The 22,344-nt window shown below is 36.4% G+C and overlaps 2 protein-coding genes across 5 annotated transcripts; both read right to left on the reverse strand.

Annotated features, from left to right (window-relative positions):
* Window positions 1–3,080: 3,080 nt before the first annotated feature.
* Window positions 3,081–5,142, reverse strand: LOC100242785 (AT-hook motif nuclear-localized protein 25). The gene has a single exon (XM_002273406.4). The coding sequence runs from the start codon at window positions 4,487–4,489 to the stop codon at window positions 3,611–3,613; it is 879 nt and encodes a 292-aa protein (XP_002273442.1). The 5' UTR covers window positions 4,490–5,142; the 3' UTR covers window positions 3,081–3,610.
* Window positions 5,143–12,392: 7,250 nt separating this feature from the next.
* LOC100259899 (uncharacterized) lies at window positions 12,393–21,442 on the reverse strand. 4 transcript variants are annotated; one of them, XM_019216214.2, is made up of 4 exons: window positions 21,217–21,328; window positions 20,889–21,108; window positions 20,724–20,798; window positions 12,393–12,705 (listed from the first exon to the last, which is right to left on the reverse strand). In XM_019216214.2, the coding sequence occupies exons 2-4, from the start codon at window positions 21,051–21,053 to the stop codon at window positions 12,691–12,693; spliced, it is 255 nt and encodes an 84-aa protein (XP_019071759.1). In that variant the 5' UTR covers window positions 21,054–21,108; window positions 21,217–21,328; the 3' UTR covers window positions 12,393–12,690. The 4 variants fall into 4 exon arrangements, with proteins under 4 accessions (XP_019071759.1, XP_059590981.1, XP_002275896.1 ...); XM_002275860.4 differs by lacking the exon at window positions 12,393–12,705 and adding an exon at window positions 20,352–20,624 and having other exon boundaries at window positions 21,217–21,442; XM_010665719.3 differs by lacking the exon at window positions 12,393–12,705 and adding an exon at window positions 20,352–20,624 and having other exon boundaries at window positions 21,229–21,402.
* Between the last annotated feature and the right edge of the window lie 902 nt (window positions 21,443–22,344).

The following is a 22,344-nucleotide window of genomic DNA, read 5'->3' on the forward strand; positions in this document are numbered from 1 at the left end:
TTTCCATGCATCACATCACCATCGCCCCCGCAGCATTGAATGATTTGTCCCAATCAGATTCTTGGGTCAGAGGCTGTACCTTTTGACAACGTTTCATTGTGAAGGCCAAAAAAATCTGCCCATTTTTGTGGACTTCCAAGCTGGGACTGCTGTTTTAGTTGCAAGCTAGCTAGCCTTAAGTCCCAGCATCTCTTGAGTACACTTGAGAGAGACTTGGGATCTCTAAAGAGCTTCAAAGGTACTGCAAGAGGGTTTTATGGATTCATATCTGCATTATACTTTTCTCATAAAACCCAAATATTGTCTGCTCAAAGCAACTGCCTCGATCTCTAGTAGTGTTTATATATATATATATATATATGAGTCGGCCATTATGAGGGTTGACAGCTTATTCTGTGGGATATCATATGCCGCATAACCCAAATGAATGAACATTGACACCTTCTATTATCTTCCATCTCAGTTATGTAGACTCTTGGGCACTCAATGTGCAGAATTGGGTACTGTTTCAACCTCCATGAAGCTTAACGTTTTTGAAATGGTTTCAACACTACTCTTAGCATCATAATCTTCATTTGGATGGATTTGGAACAGAAGTGATGGAGCCATGGAGAGACTCATGATTTTATGTGGTTTCTTACTTCTCAAGCTTCATGGAACTGACTCTAGTTCATAACTTACACCAGCATTGGTCGAAAGTAACCATCAGCAATTAATCCCTTATCATAATTACCCTATATCGATGATAGTTTATCAAACCCTCATCCAGTAAGGAAAAGAAAAACCAATCTCCATCTACTTCAAACAGACAAGCTTGAAGTGATCTCTCCTCAGTCCTTAGTACCTTTCTTTTTTCCTTACAGGCATTTTTGTCATTTTTTTCTCAGATCACCCCTTTTTACTCTGTGGTTTCAATTGATCCTTGGAAAGGTTGATACCACATCCTGAAAAATTGCGTCCTAGCTAGTCAAATAATAATGAAGAATTTTCATGGTGATGAACATGTTGCAAAGATGCTTGATCATGAATAAAGAATCCTCATGGTGATGAACATCCACAATAAAATTTGAGGCTAGATGAATATGACAAGCATGCATATCAGCATATGTATGAAGTTCAATCTCCAAATTAAGGAGTTATGAAACCTTGGATCAGCAACCCAAATGCATAGATAATTAACCTCTCTAGCTTTAATTTTCTTATATACAGGAGTAGTTTGGTGGATGAAACGAGTTAAATTTCTCATGTTATTAGTAATCAAGAAGTAGGAAACCCCCGACCGTAGTTGCTATATTTCTTACCATTGGAAACTAGATCAGAAAACAGTCAGAAATTGATCCTATTCTATTTCTAGTAATTGAAGTAATGCACAGCATTAGATTGAAAGGGACATAACCAAACTAGATTCTTCAATAGGTATTGATGGTAAGGCTCTGACAATTGGATGAGAGGTGTTGATGGTAAGGCTTTTGAAGTATTCTTCTCTAGTAGATGTATGCTTTTGAAGTATTCTTTAGTACTCTGGTAGATGATTAATTATGCTGCTGTTAGCCAACTATCAACCTCACTCGTCAACAAGCAAGATGATGATGGATGGATTTATTTTCTCCCAAAGATGCTAAGTTTGTCTAGTCTTGAATAGACTAATTACATTACCATAGGAAACTAGATCAGAAAACGTCAAAGTCTATGTTTTTGAGCTAAACGGTAATTTAACATTGTATCACATCTTTGGTACTCGAGGTCTTCCGTTCTAACTTCTAATAAAGTTTGCTTTAGTAGTAGCCTAGTAAGCACATAAATACTCAAAAGTCAAGAATAAACCCAAACAAAGCAAACGGCACTTGATTTGGTCAATAGAGTCGCCCTCAACAAAGTCTAAGTCTCTCTTCTAGATAGACTGTACATGCGATTTGCTTTATACATACATTCATATAGATAGATAGATAGATAGATAGAAAGATGGATAGGACTGTAACAGGATGAACCTAGGAGTTCCTTTCTTTCTAGAACTAACTGGTTTGTCAATATTGTTCTCAAACTTCCTTAACCATTTATTGTTTTTTATCCAGATAACTACTGGATATCAAGACTGAATCATAGTAATGATGTTGTCTATCAATTACTAACTATATGTATGTGTTTGTGGCAGATTCATTTCATATTTCTTGGGTTATATGGAATCTAATCATACCAGAAGTAATCCTTCAAATTTTGAGAAGTTTACGACTTGAAATCAAGTATATTTTTTCAAAGAACCAAAGGGTAAAGAAGCAAAAGAACTGATTTTTATTTCTACCTCAACTTCCAAGGTGACAGAGTTCCAACAATTCCTCATTTTATCAGTTTTTGTCTGGGGAAGTGGGCATATCTTTATGCCCATTGGGTAAAATTCTTTAGAGGCATAACCCTTCCAGTTTTCATTAACCAAAAGTGTCAATACAGATATGTTCTTTATCTTCATATGCATTACTCCTTGTTTTAATATGTAAAAAATGCTTTAATATCTATTCAACGGGCCGGTATTAATTAATTTATTCTTGTCTTTGTAACTGACAAGAGAAGTTTCTTTGTCTAGCTTCTACTGCATGCTGTAACGCTTGGTCAGCAAATTGTAAGTCCTCGGTAGAGAAAGAGAGACAGAGAGAGAAACAGGCTTTTAATCATGGTCTACCATTGCTATCAGATGGTTCAGAACTAGGGTTTTTGCTGTAAAAGAGAAACAGGCTTTTAAGATTCGACACTGGGAGTTTGTGACTTTTCCCCAGTTGAGTAAGCTGAAGACATGAAATAAAGGAACCCAAAGAGATAAAAAGAACATTTGGCCACATGCAAGACAAACCACGATATCTGCGGTTTTGGGGTTCAGAATAATCTGAACAACCTAAAAACTAGGACTTTTCTTTTCTTTCTTCCTTCCCCTTTAAAGTATACAGCAAGTACTAGGTTTTATATTGATATATCTATAGAGAGATACGCACACATTTCTACTTAAATTATTGAAATTAAAGGACCCATACAAGGATTAACAGATTGAATAATCCCACTTGTGTATACATATATATTTCAAAAATGAGAAATTCACAAGCTCATGAACACATTCTACTATTCAATCAAAAGAAACATATGTACTATAGAAATGCTGACTGCAGAAGAGAGGGAAACACATGCATAATTAAATAAACCCTAGAAATGTGTATAGATCACAGCAGTTCCCACACTACATGTAGAAATTAATTATTAAACATCTGAGCCGGCTGGAAGAAGGAGAGGAAGAATAAGAGGAAGAGAAGATTAAAGAAGGGCAAAAGGGAAATTTTCCAAATGCATCACTTACCTCAGAAGATAGTGAAATCTGTAAAATCTTTGCCTCCGACCTGGGTTCCTTCCATTTCAACTGAATATACAGCCTCCATGAAATAACAACTCCAGCTTGTTCGCTTTTAGGTGAGAAGATCAATGAGAAAGAGTCGGATTTGTTCAATGTTATCGCACAGACATTACAGTAGTTATCATACAAAACTGGTTCGGTTTCTCTTTCATCTCATCCCCTCTTCATCACGCCTGTTCAATTATCACCTAAAATATATGGGAATTCAACACAATAGCCTTAAAATGGAGGTCTTGGAGCACTTCCACCCCATCTTAATAGATCACCTGGAAAGGGAAAATTCCCCATGCTTGCTCCCATGTTATAGATTGGAACACCAGCACCGCCGCCACTGCCTCCGCCATCACCGAGCTGCCCACCAGCACCGCCTCCAGTCACACCTGAAGACTGGGACGCGGTGGGCTGGACTTGCACAGCTCCCTCTTCCTCCTCCAGTGGTAAACGCTCAAAGACAGCGTTGGCAAACGACGCAGCCATCAAAACAACTGGACCTGAAGCCATCAAGGGACCCACCACGCTTCCTCCAACTACCTGACCCTGACCACCGGACAAAAATATAGAAAGGCCTCCAGCACTCGGCGGCGCCGGTGGAGGAAGCACGGTTCCTGACAATGAGAGTATCTCGAACCTGCCGTGCAGCGTCACTATGCTCCCTGCAGGAGACGCAGGCTGACGCAGCGTCACGTTCATGACTGTGCCGCCACCGCTGAGAACACATACGCCTCTCCCACGGCGCCGGGCGTAATTCAACACACTCTCCATGACGTCAGCGCCAGCGGCAACTTCAAGTACATGCGACCGGAGGGCATTTGGGCTATCGCGCGTTACGATTATGGGTGGCTTGGGCTTGTTCTTGGAGCCAGGAGGACGACCTCGAGGGCGGCGATTTGAAGAGGTGGTGGCTCCACCAGAACTAGCAGCGGCGGCCTCCTCGGTGTCCGCCCTCTGCTCCTGATCATCTGGTGACTCGTCCCTAGAATCCGATGGTTGTTGAGTGGCTTGATGTTGTGGAAGCGATGACGGTCTCTGCAAGTGCAGTTCAGGTCCGAGTAGCTGGTGGACGTAGCGAGAACCTGAGCCTGGTTCATAACCCTCCATCCCCACATCTACTCTCTCCCACCAATTATTTGCCAGTTTTCTTTTTCCTTCCTCTCCTTCTGCCTCGATCTGATCTCTCAATACAATCCAAACACCCCAAAACCAGAAGATGAACAACAAACTCTCTCTCTCTTTCTTTCTCTCTCTACCGATACCAAATTCCTCTTCGCTTCACTGTTTAAATATTCCAAAACTTCAAACAACACTTTCAGATCCAAAATCAAAACCTGTAACCCAAGCAATGATCATTTGCATTCAACTGAATAACCTCATAATGCAGCGCCCTTGTATATAGCTTCATACACTATTGATCAATCAAAGATAGGGATATATCATAAAACCCCAAAACTACAAACAACCCCTCAATCTCAGCCTGCTAAAACCCACCAACTGCTTTCTTCCCAATCAACCCAGTCAAAATCCAAAGCTGACGAATCATGTTTACCTGTTTCTGAACCTTAAAATCTCCCCTTTTCCGGATTCAAGAGATCTCTGATATCCAAAAACCAACACTACATGCTTAAACTCTCAAGAGGCTCAAACCCTTGTCCCGGAAATTCCCAGATGACTTCTCAGAACTGTAGGGGTGGACAAAGAACCAAAAAGAAAGAAAAAAAAAGAAAAGAAAAACCACACTTGAAAGAGGCCCACGCGCTTCAATGTGAGGCGTGGGATGAAACGGTGGAAAGCGTGCGGTAAAAGCAGATGCAAGCGATTACCAACGCAAATGCCTTGAACACAAGGCAACAAAAATTTCGTATCCACGCGCCTCAATGGCACGTGTTGCAGTTCTCGGTACCACGTGTCAGCTCGTGCATGCCTATCATGAAGCCGCCCACCTTGTCCCCTCCCTCTTATTTAATATTTCTATGACACCTTTTCTTTTAATTAAAAAAAAAAAAAAAAACTTAAATTTGTCAATCCTATAAAAGTTAAATGAAATTAATGTTTTAGTTGAATTATTTTTTAGAATTAGTTTGACCATGTTTTATATTCATTTATAAAATTTAAATATATCTTAAACTAAATTTTATATTGTAAAAATGATTAATCAAACTAAAATTTATTCTAATTTAATATTATCCAAGTTTTTTTCAAGTAAAATTACATTTGCGCTAAAGTTTTACTTTTTAATTATATTAGACGAATCTTCTAACCAATAAGAATTTTATTAGTAAAATGATTTTATAATTGATAATAAAACTCTAGCGATTAATTTACGCGTTTTAAAGACGTGTAATAGCAACTATTCTCACGTTATATCATTTCAAATCAATATAAAAAATTAAGTTTGTCAAAAGAGATGTAAATTAGTTTGGAAGGGAAAGGCAAAGGTGCCTTTTAACCTTGGTTGCTTAACTTCAATGTGGGTTGAGATTCACATCCATTAGAACATTGGGGCAATTTTGGGTTTGCTCAAGGTTTGTTTATACATAATAGTTGTTTATTTCTTGTCATTCATTATCAAAACTTTTCACACCTAGGAAAAAAATATTTTTATAAGTCAAGATCAAATGCCAAGGCAAATAAATATCGGGCCATAATCTTATTATATGATATAAATTTGAATTGAATGCACGACCCTTTACTCCCTCACCAACTCTTTCAATTAGTTATAGGGTAATAAGAAAGAATACACGAATGAATGCGGCACACCATGGATTATATAATTATATTTGTGAAGTGATCAGCTTATTATTAAATTAAGACCTTGCTAATATTTGACGGATCCCTTATAATAATTGGTTGATCCCGAATCATTCCCATCATGTGATTTGTTCAAAAACAACATTCTTTAACGGTATTGATTTTTATTAAAGGTATTTTAATAACATTAATGCTATTATAAAAGTATTATCAAACCAATTAATCAACATCAATTTTAAATATTTTATCTGCTTTTATAGTTATTTTAGAAAGAAGTAAGAGTACGATTGACAATGATTTTTTATAACAGTTAAAAAAAATTCTTCTAAAAATTAAAAAATATAAAAATACTTTCGAAAATCATTATTTATTATAAAAATGAGATGATTGAAAATTTTAAAGAAATAGAAAATAAATTATTCTTTCAAAAACCAAAATTTATGTTATATGAGTTTATATCAAGATATTAAGCGATACTCTTTAAAAATATTTTTAATAAAAATGGAGTAATAAGAATTAGCCTCAAAACAACTCAATGAGAAATGGGGTTGAAAGTAAAATATTGAGTGATGGAGTGAGGGTGAGGTGGAGGAGAACATATTGAAAAAAATGGATCATTAATCTTTGCCAATAAAGGTAGGAGAGAGGAAAAGATCACTTGTCCCTACCATTTTAATTTCTTTATATTGACTTGTTACTGTTTGGATTTTACTGGCATGATTGGTGGATCAAAGATATATACTAGGATATTATATTAGTGAAGTGACCTCCTTTTATTTCCAAAGTGCTGCCTTCATCATACCTAATGAAGGCATGGAGAAAGAATAAAGAATGTTTGCAGAAACTTTTCCATGTTGTTGTATACTTTTGAATATAATTCTTTCATTTTTCTTTTTTATCTTTTTTTGAAAAAAAGAATTGAGGAAACCTCTTTAATTCCGTTGTGTTTGGATTGATTTTTTAGAAGTTAAAAGTTTTTCATAAGTTTTATTAAAAAAAAAAATTAATAGAATTATTCAAAAAATATTACTTAATTTTTATATAAGTTTTACTATAATTTAAAAATAAAATATTATCCCAAAGAGAACTTTATAATCCTTTCTTATCGCCTATTTACTTAATGGATGATAATTATTTACTGAAATACAATAGTTTTGTCATCGAATTTGTTATTTACTGAAAATCTGGTAAAAGGTAGTTGGAGAGAGTGTTGAAGGTTGCATAGAAAAAGGCTACAGCAGCTCATCATCCATTGAATGGTAGATAGCAGCTAGGAGAAGCATCGGGAAGGTGTTGTGAATTCCTAAGGGACGAAAAGCGTGGGTCCTCACCGTGTCCCAAAAATCATAGGCAGTCATGATTTGATATATAACACGAATCCCATGTAGTATTTAAGGAAGGTACAAATATCAAAATAAGATTTAGGAAAAAAGTAACAAAATCATGTGATATAACCTTTATGATAATGTGACCATTTGCCAAACAGTAAAGACCCCGTATCTCCAAAAAATCTAAAGCACCCATGATTTGATGTGTAAGCGGGTCCAATACAAACCCGTATGATGTTTAAAAAAGGAAGGGGAAAATGAGACCATCGGAGGATTTATAAAAGAAATGAAACTTGGGTTAATAAGAAACTAGACCATTAATCTTATGATACAAATTAAAGTAATACAATGTGAGGATTTCTAATCAAAGAGCCGAGGTGGGAGGTGGTGCAGAATCACACGTGTGGTCAAAAGCCCAGACCATGCAGCAGCGTGGGGGGTGTGCGGGGATGGTGTTGAGGTGTGAGAAGCACGTGGAAACTGTCGGGACATCGGAACTTGGTCAACCTTATCCGAGATGGCGAAGATCCGCCAGTTTTAAAGGCAGCCCCCTGTCGCCTGTCTTGTTCATTTTTCCAATACAAACCACCCTCGTCCCCACCCCACACAAGCATCAATCTTCCTCATCACACTCATCTGTTGTGACCTTGGTTTCATTGCTAGCTACTTAATAATATTTGTATCAGTACCAGTATTGATCACATGGATATGAGGCTCCTGTGTGGAGTTATTAGCGAAGGAAGAATATTAAGAGAGTGATGCGAGGAAAGTAGAGCAAGTTGGGTGTGATTGATCCATGCATGGGCTTGTTTTTTCCAACGTTGACAAGGACGTAGGGTTGTCAAATCCTTATTTTCTTTCTGGCTTATCCAAAACTTAAGACACAGAAGAGGAAAGTGCGGTTGGGTTGGGAATTATGATCGTATGCGTGGTTTGTTGATTTGAAGGCATTTCATGACTCAAGTTGGATATGACAACCTCTGATGTAAAATGTATCCCCAAATGCCAGATACAAACATAGGGTTATTGTATCCAAAAATAGCCTCATTTCCAATATCATATCAATAAAATGTCATTTACTCGTACTTGTCCACAATATCAAAGATGACTGACCACATATGTTCATGACTCAAATTTAGAAACTAGAATTGGGTATGATAATTATTCGATGCTTTAGTACTATTTTCCAAAGACATATCACCAACGACCAAAACTTTTGACAGTGCTAAAAAAAATATACAAATTATAAAAATAAAAAATAAAAAATGCTGCAAAGTATGAGAAAAAAAACAGTGCAATTAGGATAGAAAAATCCCCATCAAAAAACAAAAGAAATCCTTGTGGGGTATTACCGTATTATTTGATAAATGGATGGGATGGATTTGAGGGAAATGCAATGGTGGGAAGCATGGGGGGCTTGAGAGATGTTGGGGGGACCCAGAAATGCTGAAATGGAGGGGGGTGAAGGCAGCAATCCAAATCAATGGCAGAGTGGGTTGGGGCCCATGCCCGTCCAAGTGGAATGAAGTGGAGGGTGGAGGGGCATCATATTTCAAGCTTTTGTGCTCATTTCCATTTTGTGCCTCCACCCATCACATCCCATTTATTCATCCCCCACTTGCATGACACTGTCCCCGGAGTCAGTCCGATCTACAGATGATTAATCACAAATTGTCGTGTATTAAGGAAAAAAAGGAAAAAAAAATATGCAAACAATGGACAGAAGCCATGCCCCACTTCACAGTTAAACTCCATGCTAGGACAAAACAGTTTGTAATAGAAAAGTGAAAACCTCCCACCTCAACCTCTATGTTCTTCAGTCTGAAAATAAATAAATAAATAAAAAATTAGAGGACAAACATATCCCAAGTTCTCCATTGTTTAATTCTTGGGATTATTTTCTTATATATGGGTATATCTATGAAACAAAAAGGATACTAGGATGTGTAAGGAAAAAAAAAAGGTATTAAAATAGGTTCCAATGATTAGTTCAGGTTGGTTGACAATCATGAAGTTTATCCCATTTTAAAATTTTAATCTCCACCTATTTTCAAGGGCAGCTAGAGAAGCAGTATTTTTATGAAGTCTGTGACCAATCACATTATTAAATATTTTAAGAAATAATAATAATAATAATATAGTCCAAGTATTTAATAGAGGAGAATCTTGTTAAACCAAGAATGGGAATCACTTGACATGAAATACAAGCATCTTCATTCTTAATAATAAATTACTTTCTAAGCTTGCATTTGGAGCCACACAAGAAGGATTAAGCAAATATTTATAGTGGATGAGATATTAATTGAGGTGTGTTAGTTAAAGTGGGGGTTTTGTTTCATATGTCAAGTGGGATTTAAAAGGTTTGTCACACAGCTTGAAAATAAAAACTATAATGTAAAGCTTTTTCAGCAGCAACTTAAAATGAATTGGTTCATACTTCATAGTGAGGACTTGACCATATCTTGGAGGTTACATCATTAAAGAAATAATAACATGGGTGTCAATACCTCGGTAACCTAAAATCTTATAGATTTTTATATAAGACATCAGTCACAAGCTTGGTGATCAAGGAGTTACACATATATTATATAGCTTTAATTTTTTAACCTAAACTCATGAACACAAAATCATCAGTGGAGCAGGGTATTCCATTAAGTAGGAACCCATCTTAGGCTTAAGAAGGACACCCCCAAGAGTCCCTTTGATATCAATTCTTGAATGGACTTTAACCCTTTTGATCTCAAACAAATCAATGTCCAGTGAGAATCTGACATTCAATCATTATTATTTGGATCGACCACCTCATGCTTAACCCCAACAAATATTGAACTAGGTTTGATCCCAATGATATCATCAGGAGGTAATCACACACAACAGAAACCATAATTCTAAAGGATGGAATCAGAACATGGTTTCAACATTAGAATAAACCAAGTCACAAGATGCTGCAGCTGCTCATTTCATATTCTAATGTAAAGCTTCATCCTCATCATCTGGACATATATCGACCAAAATAATGAGTATACAAATGGGACTCAAATTCAGTGCAAAAGCCTAAAAAGAGGGAAGCAATAAAATGTGATTAGGACACTGGGGGAGGCCCACAAATGTAATAACAAAAACTGAAAGGAAGAAACTTTTGAAAAAGGAGCAAGTTAAACAAAACAAGAATTAAGGGGGGGGAGGGAGAGTGGATTAAGAATGAGAAAAAGGGGTTGGAGGAGCAGCCGAGGATGGGACTAATTATGAAATTAAAAAGCATTAAGCAAGTTGGAGATGGCTTTTCACAATGATAATAATAATAATAATAATAATAATAATATGGGGAAGGTGGCAAAATGGCCATGTGGTTTGACACCAGTCTCAGCCTCATGTTTGTCGTATTGTTTGGGAATCTTTTGACACCCCCTCCCTTCATATTTGGCCCTTCTGATTTTGGTTGGCCCCATTCTAATCTAATCCTTTTAACTTTTCTCTTAAATCACTCATTTACTGGAAATTCATTCTACTTACTCTCCTCTTAAAAAGACAAATAGTCTTTTGTCTTCCATTTTAGCTAAAAGCTTAAAGTTGAAGTTAGGACTTAGGATACAATTTTTAAAGATAATATTCATGTCATTAAATATGATATAATTGCTCATAGAAGTCAAATTTAGCATTTATATAAATTTGTTTTTTTTTTTTTACATGTTATTTCTTTTTCATGTGATAAGCTCACAAATGCAAAAGTTTTCATTAAATTAAAAGAAAAAAATTAACCCATTAAAACTTAATTCAAACAATATCTTAATCCATTTACTTATGATGCCACATTAAGTTATCAGATTGGGGGAGTTATCTATGAACCTATTGGGAAAAGTCAAGTGGGAAGCACGTGATCAATAGTTTTTCCTCCAACTCCAACCTCAATTTGAATTTTTCTTTTTTAAAATTTTGAATAAAGCTTTTTCCTCTTGGAGTGGGAGAGCGGACCCTAGAAATTGAAAGGTGGAGGTGGGCGAGGGAAGCACGTGATTCCCATTCCTACTGATGTGAGGGGTTGACACGTGGACATACTCGCATGATCATACGCGGATTTTTTGCATATGGACAGGGAAAAAACCCAAGAATCCGTGAGCGAGAATCCGCAGGATTGAACCCACAGTTGAGGGTGGGGCCTGGCCTACGTGACCATGTCCTTTCGTGGGCCGCTGTGTAGAGCCCACTACCACTTCACCTCAGCTAATAAAAATATGGAGAAAGAGAGGAAGAGTGTCCGCCAAGAAAAACCCTACACCAATTAAACAACTTAGGATGTCCGGTTTAGAATGCGTTTGGCAAAAGGTTTTAAAAATCTGTTTAAGTCATTTAAAGTGTAAGTGCTTCTATCAAACTTTTTAACGGATTCTCCCTAAAGGTATTTCTGATAGAAATGCTACCAACAAAAACATTACAAGTTAAAAACGCTTTTATGAGAATCACTCTCAAATGGGCCCTCCTTACTGCCAGAGAGCGGCCATCGAGAAGGAGGATTGAGCAATTACTTTGAAGAATTTAACAAGATGGCTTGAATTCGGTAGGTGTGAGCATGCTACATAGAAAATCCAATACCAACACTCAAGCTCTGCCTCGTCAGTCATATTTCCCTCATTTTGCAAATTCACTATATTTTTAACAAAAAAGGATTGATCACCCATTCCCTGTCGTAAACTCAAACCATTGATCTCAACTACTTGAGTTGGGTTTATGAATAATCTATTTCACCATTCTTCATGTAACGCCCCGGTTGGGATTAAGTGGGGTTTTTGAGTCCAAGAGCATTATTCCACTTTATTTCCAAAACCATAGGTAAAAAACAGAGGCCTGTTGTTCTACTTTTATCATAGATTGGAAGGAAGAGACCCATACAAAGGTCTATCCCGGTTTCTTAACCTAAGCTCGTCTCACCATTTCTACAATAGAATGAATAATTCATTTTTCAATTGCCTATCCAAACACGCAAATATATATATTCAATATTAAGTAGGTAAGAGCACAATTGCTTGTATTACCTGCCCAGGCCCCAGTCCACTTGTTAGATGCGCCATTGATTCATGGGTAATAACAGCACCAGTCATGGACTCATGGGATTAATGTCCAAGATTGGTGCCGCTATCAACAGTGCCAGGAATAAACAGCCCCAAGAGTTCTCTGCTTTTATCAAAGAGAGTGACAAATTTCCCTATAAAAAGCCCCAACAGCAAGTCTTTACTGCGTCCCCACCTGAGCGAAGCAATAATTAACTGATGATTTTCTGAAATCAGTGGATAGAATGGAAGAACATGAAACTTGTTTGCTAGATGATTCTTCATGGTTGATACGTGCCTAAAATTCAGCCTGCTCCTTGAAAAGAAATTTCCAATGAGGAGATAAATAATGGACCTAGATCCAGGAAGATGGGAGGTTGCTTAAACTACAGGCCTTCAAGCTCAAGAATCCCAACATTGTGTATCACTCACAATTCACAAACATAGAAGTAGTGAAATTTGATAAGATATGATATGAGAGATGATGATTTGTTGTTTTAGAAGATCTAAAATCCCAGAGAAAAAATGAGTTCCTTCTTCTAAGGCTATAACTTCTATCACAACCTCAGTTAATTCACAATTTCTTTAAGGACAAGTTAGAAGAGAATATTGATTATTAGACTGTCTACATGAAGGCACAGTTATCAAAAGCTTCATGAGAAAGAAGTCACAGTTCAGTGGCACATGCATCACTAAATTGGAACTTTAGCAAATTTGCCCAAATTCCTGTGAACAGCGCCACAATTCCATCACCCCTCGATGAAGTTATACCAAGTCTGGGAGAAATGACAGAAACCCACACACTATAGGTGTACAAAAGATACAATGGGAGGCTGGATGATGTTCTAGGGGTGTGAGGGATGGTCATGGAGTGGGGTTGTGGGAGACAATTAGAAATAAATGGAAGAGGTTTAAAAGCAGACCTTGCTTCATAGTTGGCAATGGGGAAGGGTTAAATTTTGGAAAAATTGATGGTGTGGAGACCTGTTAAGGCCAATGGTTAACTTGTAAATAGTTGGCTTAGTTGTTAGTTTAAGTTTTAGTTTGTTAGAACAAATTTAGAAGTTAAGAAGGTAGTTTCATAGTCTGTCAGAAGCTTCTGAGTTTCAGCAGTGAATAAGAGTTCAATATTTTCTTCAGCAACAAACTCAAGAAGTCCTCTGTTTTCTTCAATCCTAAATCCCCTGTTTTCCCTTGTTTTCTTTAATCCTAATATGGTATCAAAGCATTGAAGTGCCAGCAATGGAGAGCTCTTCAATTTCCACCATGGGTGGTGCCTCGTCATCTGCTTCAAGGTTCATCCCTGTTTCTTTAAGTCACTCTGTTTCTGTTAGATTGGATAACAACAACTTCTTGCTTTGGCGAAAGCAAGTTCTTGCAGCAATTTGAGGGCACAAATTACAGAATTTTGTGTTTGGGACAAAATATTGTTGTTTCTGGTCAAAACTCCCAGCTAAGCACAAAAAGGTATACTAATGGTTTTGCACAAAATTCCAATTCCAACTTTGGTGGTCCAAACACCTTTGGTGGTCAGTTTTTTCCTGGTAAAAGGGGAAATTTTCAGAACAATGCTAGAGGAGGTTTTGGATTTACCAATTGAGAAAGAGGTTGTGGAGGCCAATTTAATGGTCAATTTGGTGGGAGAGGTTTTTGGTCTCAAAACAAACCACAATGTCAACTTTGTGGAAAGATTGGGCATGTGGTGATGAACTGTTATTATCATTTTGATCTAAGTTTCATAGGACCATCTCAGTTCCACAATCAACTGTCTTCTGTTCAAAGCCAATTCCAAGTTGCAGGAGGCCAAATGACAGCCATGTTTGCTACACCAAAAGTTGTCAGTGATTGGTATCCTGATTTAGGAGCCTCTAACCATGTTACTTCTGATGCTACAAACCTGATGACTAAGGCTGAATATTATGGATCAGATCAAGTTCATATTGGAAATGTTATGGGTTTATCCATTAAGCATGTTGGTCAGTCTGTCTTTTCCTCTCCTTATACTTCTAAAATTATTTCTCTTAAGCAACTCTTGTCCCAACTATAACAAAAAATTTACTTAGTGTTTCGAAGTTCGCCCATGATAATGATGTTATCTTTGAATTTCACTCACATTCCTATTTTGTGAAAGATCAGACTCTTCCAAAACTATGCTACTGGAAGGAAAGCTTAAAAATGGATTGTATGTCTTTGACCACACTCAAATTGATCTCAACAAATAGTTGCCGCCTCTGTTGTCTTCCTCAAGGGTCCCAGTTCCAGCACCATCTGTCTTGCCTTACATGTACCTGTTCTCTCTCATTCTTGTTCATTGTATAATTTGTGGCATAATAAATTAGGCCATCCTTCTAAGAAAGTTGTAAAAGTTGTACTCACAAATTGCAAAATACCTCTTCCTAATTCAAATTCTCATTTTTTTGTTCAGCTTGTTGCCTTGGTAAAATTCATAAGTTTCCATTTAGATTGTCTGATACAACCTACACAAAACCTTTACAATTGGTTCACTCTGACTTATGGGGACCCTCTCCAATGTTGTCATCCAGTGGTTATAGATATTACATCAGCTTTATATATCCATTCTCTCATTTCACTTGGATCTTTTTGCAAAGGCATAAGTCAAATGCTCTTCAAGCTTTCTCAAATTTTAAGACACAAGTTGAGTTGCAGCTTTGGTTATAAAATAAAGGCTATTCAAACTAATTGGGGAAAAGGATATAGAGCTTTTACTAATCTCTTAATGTCTCATGGTATAACTTATAGATATTCTTGCCCTCATACTCATGAACAAAATGGGGTTGCGGAGAGAAAACATCGTCATATAGTAGAAAATGGTCTTACTTTATTAGTTAAAGCTTCTATGCCTCTAAAATATTGGGATAAGGCCTTTAGAGCTGCTGTTTTCCTATACAACAGGCTGCCTACTTCAGTTTTACATTGGAAAACTCCTTTGGAAGCCTTTCTTCACTCCTCTCCGAACTACTCTATACAGAGTGTTTGGATGTGCATGTTATCCAAATACTAGACCTTACAACAGGCATAAACTCAATTTTAGATCAACTCAATGTACTTTTCTTGGTTACAGCTTGAATCATGAAGGCTATAAGTACTTAGACAAAAATGGCAAGATTTTTATCTCTAGGGATGTTATTTTTTATGAACACTCCTTCCCATTCTCTTCTTCAAATTCATTACAAACATCTTTAGCCTCACAAGCATCAAATGTCTCATCAATTTCTGGTTTTTCACCATTACTTCCTCATTTTCTTCCCTTTTCTGATGGTCATCTCCTTAATCGATCCCAAACACATTCTGAAACACATATTGGTCAGCAAAGTCTTTATCTCTTCCATGTTACCAGTTGACAATGGTTGCAATTTGTCAACTTCTTTGGAAAAGACAACTGAACCTATTGCTACTCTGGAAAAGACAACTGAACTTATTGCTACTGCTGAACAGATTTTGGTAGGTTTTTCTATTCCAGCACAGGTCCAAGTTAGTGGAAACTCTCACAGTATGGTAACCAAGTCAAAAAATGGGATTTTCAGGCCAAAGGTTTATGCTGCAACACTAGAACCTAGCTCAGTCATTGATGCTTTGCAACAAGAACAATGGAAAGCAGCTATGACAGATGCATTCTCAGCACTTATGAGAAACAGAACATGGTCCTTAGTGTCTCTACCAAATGGAAGAAAAGCAATTGGATGCAAGTGTGTGTTCAAGGTCAAAGAACATTCTGATGGGACAATTAACAAGTATAAGCCAGGTTAGTAGCTAAAGACTTTCATCAAGTGGCTGGCTTCAATGAAACTTTTAGCCCTGTAGTTAAGCCAACAACTATTAGAGTGGTGTCCACTATTGCCTTAGCAAAGAACTGGGTTGTTAGGCAATTAGATATTAACAATGCATTTTTAAATGGAGACTTATAGGAAGAGGTATTCATGGAACAACCTCCTAGATTTGTGGATCCTAAGCAACCTCATTTGGTATGCAAATTACACAAATCCTTATATGGATTAAAGCTAGAGCTTGGTTTGAGAAACTATGTAATGCTCTCATTGCCTTTGGATTCATCACAGCTAGATCTAATCAATCATGGTTTATTCGGATTACTACTACTCATACTATATTTGTCCTAGTCTATGTTGATGACATATTAGTTATTGGATGCAACAATGAAAGAGTTCAAACTATCATCAATCAATTGAATAAGAGCTTTACCTTAAAGGATCTTGGTGAAGTAAACTATTTTCTAGGCATTCAAGTAAGGCATACAACTGAAGGACTTCATCTCTCTAAAACTAAGTACATCAAGGATTTACTTTGTAAAGCTAAGATGAAGTTTGCCAAGAGTAGCGGTACACCAATGACTAGTGGACTCAAATTATCTGCTTATGGAAGTGATCCTGTAGAGAATGGACAACTGTATAGAAGCATAGTTGGAGCCTTGCAATATGTAACCATTACTAGACCAGAGATCTCCTATTGTGTCAATAGGATGTGTCAATTCATGCAAAATCCACTTGAATCTTATTGGAAGTCAATCAAGAGGATACTAAGACACTTGAGTGGAACTTTGGATTATGGCCTACATCTTAGAAGATCATCTCAGCTGAACTTGGTGGGATTTTGTGATACTGATTGGGCCACATATCTAGATGATAGGAGGTCTACATCAGGTTATCGCATATTTCTTGATGAAAACTTGGTGTGGTGTCATGGTACTCTAAGAAGCAACATACTATTTCTCGTTCATCTATAGAAGCTGAATATAGAAGTCTTGCAAACATTGTGGCAGAATTAACTTGGTTAACTTCTTTACTTGAGGAGTTAAGGGTAGCTACAACTAAAATACCTATAATCCGGTGCGATAATTTGAGTACAGTACAGCTTGCTGCAAATCCTGTATTGCATGCTAGGACAAAGCATGTTGAATTAGATCTACACTTTGTCAGAGAGAAAGTTCTATAGAAGAAGGTGCTGATTCAACATGTTCCTTCAATAGATCAAACTGCAGATGTTTTGACAAAGCCCATTTCCAGCTCTAAGTTTCCTTTGTTAAGAAACAAACTCAAAGTAGAAGACTTAGCTACTTTGAGTTTGAGGGGGGCTGTTAAGGCCAATGGTCAACTTCTAAATAGTTGGCTTAGTTGTTAGTTTGAGTTGGTTGTTTGTTAGAACAAATCTAGAAGTTAAGAAGGTAGTTTCATAGTCTATTATAAGCTTCTATTTAAAGCTTCTCTTGTATTCAGTTTCAGCAGTGAATAAGAGTTCAATATTTTATTCAGCAACAAATTCAAGAAGTCCTCTGTTTTCTTCAATCCTAAATCCCCTGTTTTCCCTTGTTTTCTTTAATCCTAATAAGACCTTTCTTTGAAAGAGTCTTTCCCAGCATTATTCTCTATGGCCATTGCTAAAGAATCTTCAGTAACAAAGATGTGGGAGCACCTAGCAGAAAAGGGTTGGTGGAGTTCCCATTCCTCAAGATAGCCTCATGATTGAGAACTTGAAGCTGTGATAGCCTTCTTAAAGAGATTAAACTAGCTCAGTCAGAAGGGATGAAGCGGATAAAATGAGTTGAAGTTCCTTGTTAAACTTTCTACTCCTCCCTAACCCAGGGTAGAAGGGAGTCTTTTCCCGCAAGTATGGTTCAGAATCCCTAGGCCCCTATGAAAGTGGGTTTCTTTGCTTAAAAAGCTACGTGAGGACAGATTTTAACAATTGGTCCACTCAAAAGGAGGGAATGAATAATGCCAAATAGATGCTTTAAGTGCTAAGGTGAAGAAGAACAAATCCATCGCATGCTCCTTCATTGCTCTAAAGCAAGTATTCTATTGCAGCTAATTTTTTCTCTATTTGTTGTGGTTTAGGTGTTGCACTCTAAAGTAAGAGAAAATTTTCTCGGTTGGCATAAATCTTTTGTAGGAGACAAACAGAAAAAAGCTTGGAGCATTGCCCCTTTTATATATGTTTTGAACTTTATGCAAAGAAAGAAATATGAGGTCTTTCGAAAACGTTTAACACTCGCATTAAAGAATCAAATCTGCCTTCACAAGTACTTTTTTTTATTGAGTCAGAGTGTACATAGTTGATGATTCATTAATCATGATACACTTTGTTGATTGACTTAGCTCCAAGTAAGGAAAGAGGACTGTTTTTTTCCTCTCTTCTCTGTGCTCACCCATTGGTACCTATTGTATACATCATGTGTACATTGATATGCCATTCACTTAAGCACTGCTAATATATTCATTTTTGCTTATAAAAAGAATAACAAAATACAAGAGATGCAAGAAACGACATATTCATCAACCTAAGATTTATTTTGGTGAAACTTTTGTAAAGTGAGACCCACAAGGAGTTTAGCTAGTGGTTATTGTTTGGTCTACTAGCCAAAATTAATTGCTACAAGGGCTCAAGTTATGCATGATCCTGCATAGGCTTCTTTTTTTTTTTTTTTTTGGTTCTTTATTATTTTTTAAAGTTGAGAATTATTAAGAGTGCCCATTCCTTTACTTCTAGATTTGGGCTCTTGTCAAACCCTAAGAAGAAAAAATGACCTCTTTTTGGAAAACCACCTTCCTAGATCTTAAGACGGTTTGATGCCACACCCTAAATGAGCTCATAAGTTATTGTTTGATTAGCTTCCACAAAAGATTGATTTTTAACCGTCCAAGGAGCTTAGGATTAATTTAAGTTATTTGAATTCTAATTGTGCTGAAGATGATGATGAATTGAGATGAACCGTAGTGGAAAGCAAATCAGGAGCTTGCATTTTCTTTAATCTCTTGGTCTTTTTGTTCTTTCGAGAAATTATACCACCATGAGGTTTATAATAATTTCAGGGAACTATGGTTTTAAAGGGAAAAAAGAGGGATGTCCCATGTAGGTTACTTTTATTAACAGATACCACACGCCTCTGTCTGTTCACCACTAAAATCATTGTTGGGAAAAGTTCACTACAGCAATTTTAACAAGGAAAGGGAATGGATACCTAGAGTCCTAAAAAATGTTTTTACTCTTCCAAGAATCTTCCCTTATACAATCAATGATTATCTTTGCATCTCTTCTATATGAAGGCTTTTAAAGGAAAGTGGTAAGGCTAACATCTACAGAAAAAAGGAACACCAAAACTCCAATATGGTTCCTTTGAGCTAGAGCCTCAAATAGACAAATATCATAACCTAGACTAATCTACTCTGTTTCTGCCACTAAAGAACTGCCTTGATCATTTCTAAGGCTCAAGTCCATGGCTCCAGACTTATTGCTAAGATGTGATAAGGGCCTCTGACAACACGTTTCAAACACAGAGGATACAGTATGAACTTAAGCTCTAACCAGAACCCTTGTAAATAAATACAATCAGAATTCTGAAAGCTCCCAATCCTTGCAACAAAATGCAACAGCAGAATATGAATTGGGCCAACCGGCACACAAAAAATATTGCTTAACATTAGAAATCATGGGTTAATGCATTGCCTGTACTTTTAGATAATAATAATAATAATAATAATATAAAGCAGGTGCATGAATCTTTACAGAAAGAATGCCAACCATGACCATTTAACCAAAATTTCAAAGAAAATGAAATAGTAAAATAACCTTCATTGTGGTCGCACACTAGAAACATTAGTGATTCCACATATCTTAATTAATTGAGGAATTACACTAATTAAGAGTATGCATGATACCATACAAGGAATGTAAATATGAGGTCAATTAACAGAGACTTTCTGCTTCCAAAGACAACATGTGGCAGAGGACTGCCATACTAGCAGAAAACTTCCCACACTTGAGGACCATAGGAAAATAGTGCATAAAATTCCATCTTAAACGACGGGCGCATGAAAAAAAAAAAAAAAACTATACTTTTATTCCTTATTCAATTGGGCAGATTGACAGATAGACGTTATCAAAAGAGGGTCTTCTCCGGCATCAACCAAATATGGTGTGCTAGTTACATTCTCTATTTCTTGTTGAAATTTATTCAAATACCTCTCATAAGAACATGTTGAAAAATAAACCAACTCTTACTACATCAAAAAAAGAAAACACTCAAAAGTTTCAATCCTGAGACTTATTAGTTCTGTTCTTGTTTCCATATATTAAACCAGTTTCCTGAAAACAATTGACCCAAATTGCAATATAAGAATCACAATTAAATCAAAATAAAAAGAATAATGAGCAGAAAACATGAATTTGGACACTGTAAATTACCTGAGGATCAGGGATGGGTTTTCGTTTCTCAACATAACGGTAAGGATCTGAAGCTGCAGCCAAAGCTGCCCTTTCCTGCAAGACAAGAAAATTTGCAAAAGAAAAGCTCAGAAATTTGAAGCCAATGAATTGCAGAATTGTATCAAAATGAGATAAACAAGGGACCTCCTGCTCTCTCCTGAGTTCTTGGGAGGGCTTGACCCAGAGAAAGTAGGCTAGGGTTCCGGCCACAACCCAAGAAGCCAGGTTGCTTCCTCCTCTAAGACCTCCCATGCAGTTCCCAATGAACGACCTCATGTTTCCCAAACTTCTTCTCCAACTGCTCGCCATTGCTTTGCAGAAATCCTCTTCCAAGGACAGCTAGGGTTTTGATTTCTAATTCCAACTGTTTCGAAATTCAACAATTCAAAAATCCCCGTGAAATGGAGGAGTATAATAAAAAAAAACACATCAGAAAATAAAGATAAAAAGAAAGGAAAATTAAAAAGTGTACAGTGGAGGTCACCGCCGAGGGCAGACGGCGGAGTGATGGCGTTTCGTGGTTTTGAAGTGAATACAGTGGCAGGTCCATTAGCCACACGTGTCTTGTATCGGCCATGATTCTGGTTTGGCTTGGGCTTTCAACAGTTAGGGTTGGGCTGGATCTATAGAATTGGGCCTCTTACGCCCACCATTGAAACGCCCAACTGCCTCTTTACCAGTGTCTTTTATTATAAATTACAATATTAAGATCCCGTTTGGATTCTGGAAAGTCTGATAAAAAAATAAAACTTAAAGAAAATGGTAGAATATGAAAATATAAATTTTGTAGCTTAATAAACTTTTTGTCACGTGCTTGATTAGAAATTTCTAAAATATATAAATTTTTAAATAATTATCATTACTCCTCTATATTTTTAATGGTTAAAAAACAAGAGATTTGGGATTCCTTTACATTTTTTATTTCCTTGTGGAATGCTTTACACATTCCAAACAGAGCCTTTGTTTTTTATGCCCCTTCAATTTTTTCCTTTTATTTTTTTTCTCATATTTTCCTTCAAAATTTTCAAGATACTCGATCCCTCAATATATCATCTTTTATAAAAAGAATAAACAATCCTCACATCTTATTTTCTTTGACAATTTAAATTCTTCTTTATGTTATTATCTCCTTCTCATCTCACTTCCCAGAATTCACGTGGAGGTTAAAATACATTGAAGCAATTTGGAAAATCAGCCATCCAAGCTCAAGCCTCAAGGCCATCAACATTAAGGATTGTTTGTCAATGTTTTTAGAAATAGTTTTTTGAATCTGATTATAAGGTAATTTTTGTTTTTTTACTTAATTCTAAATAGAACTTTAAAAAATAAAGAAAAATCAATATATTATTTTTTTTATTTAAAAAAAACTACATATTTTAATTTTTTCTATTTAATACAAAAACTTATAATAAATCATGAAAAAATAGAAAAACAAATAACCTAAATTCTAAAAACAAATTATTTTCAACAAAAAACCAAAAAAACAAACACTAAGACTAATTTCTTATTTATTTTGAAGAACAGAAATTTAATTAAAAATCAAATCATATCATATTTGCAGTGCTTTCTTCAAAGTACATAATGATATTTCCCAATAATT

Source organism: Vitis vinifera, chromosome 18 (genome assembly GCF_030704535.1).
Source record: "Vitis vinifera cultivar Pinot Noir 40024 chromosome 18, ASM3070453v1".
In the NCBI taxonomy this organism is placed as follows: Eukaryota; Viridiplantae; Streptophyta; class Magnoliopsida; order Vitales; family Vitaceae; genus Vitis; species Vitis vinifera.

Bases quoted from the DNA above. Each gene is read 5' to 3' on its own strand.
- LOC100259899 (XM_002275860.4), bottom strand. From the start codon at position 21,053: ATGGCGAGCAGTTGGAGAAGAAGTTTGGGAAACATGAGGTCGTTCATT. The intron at 20,799-20,888 runs GTCCCTTGTTTA...CTTGTCTTGCAG, and splicing joins AACTCAGGAGAGAGCAGGAG to GAAAGGGCAGCTTTGGCTGC. The intron at 20,625-20,723 runs GTAATTTACAGT...AATTGTTTTCAG, and splicing joins AACCCATCCCTGATCCTCAG to GAAACTGGTTTAATATATGG.
- LOC100242785 (XM_002273406.4), bottom strand. From the start codon at position 4,489: ATGGAGGGTTATGAACCAGGCTCAGGTTCTCGCTACGTCCACCAGCTA.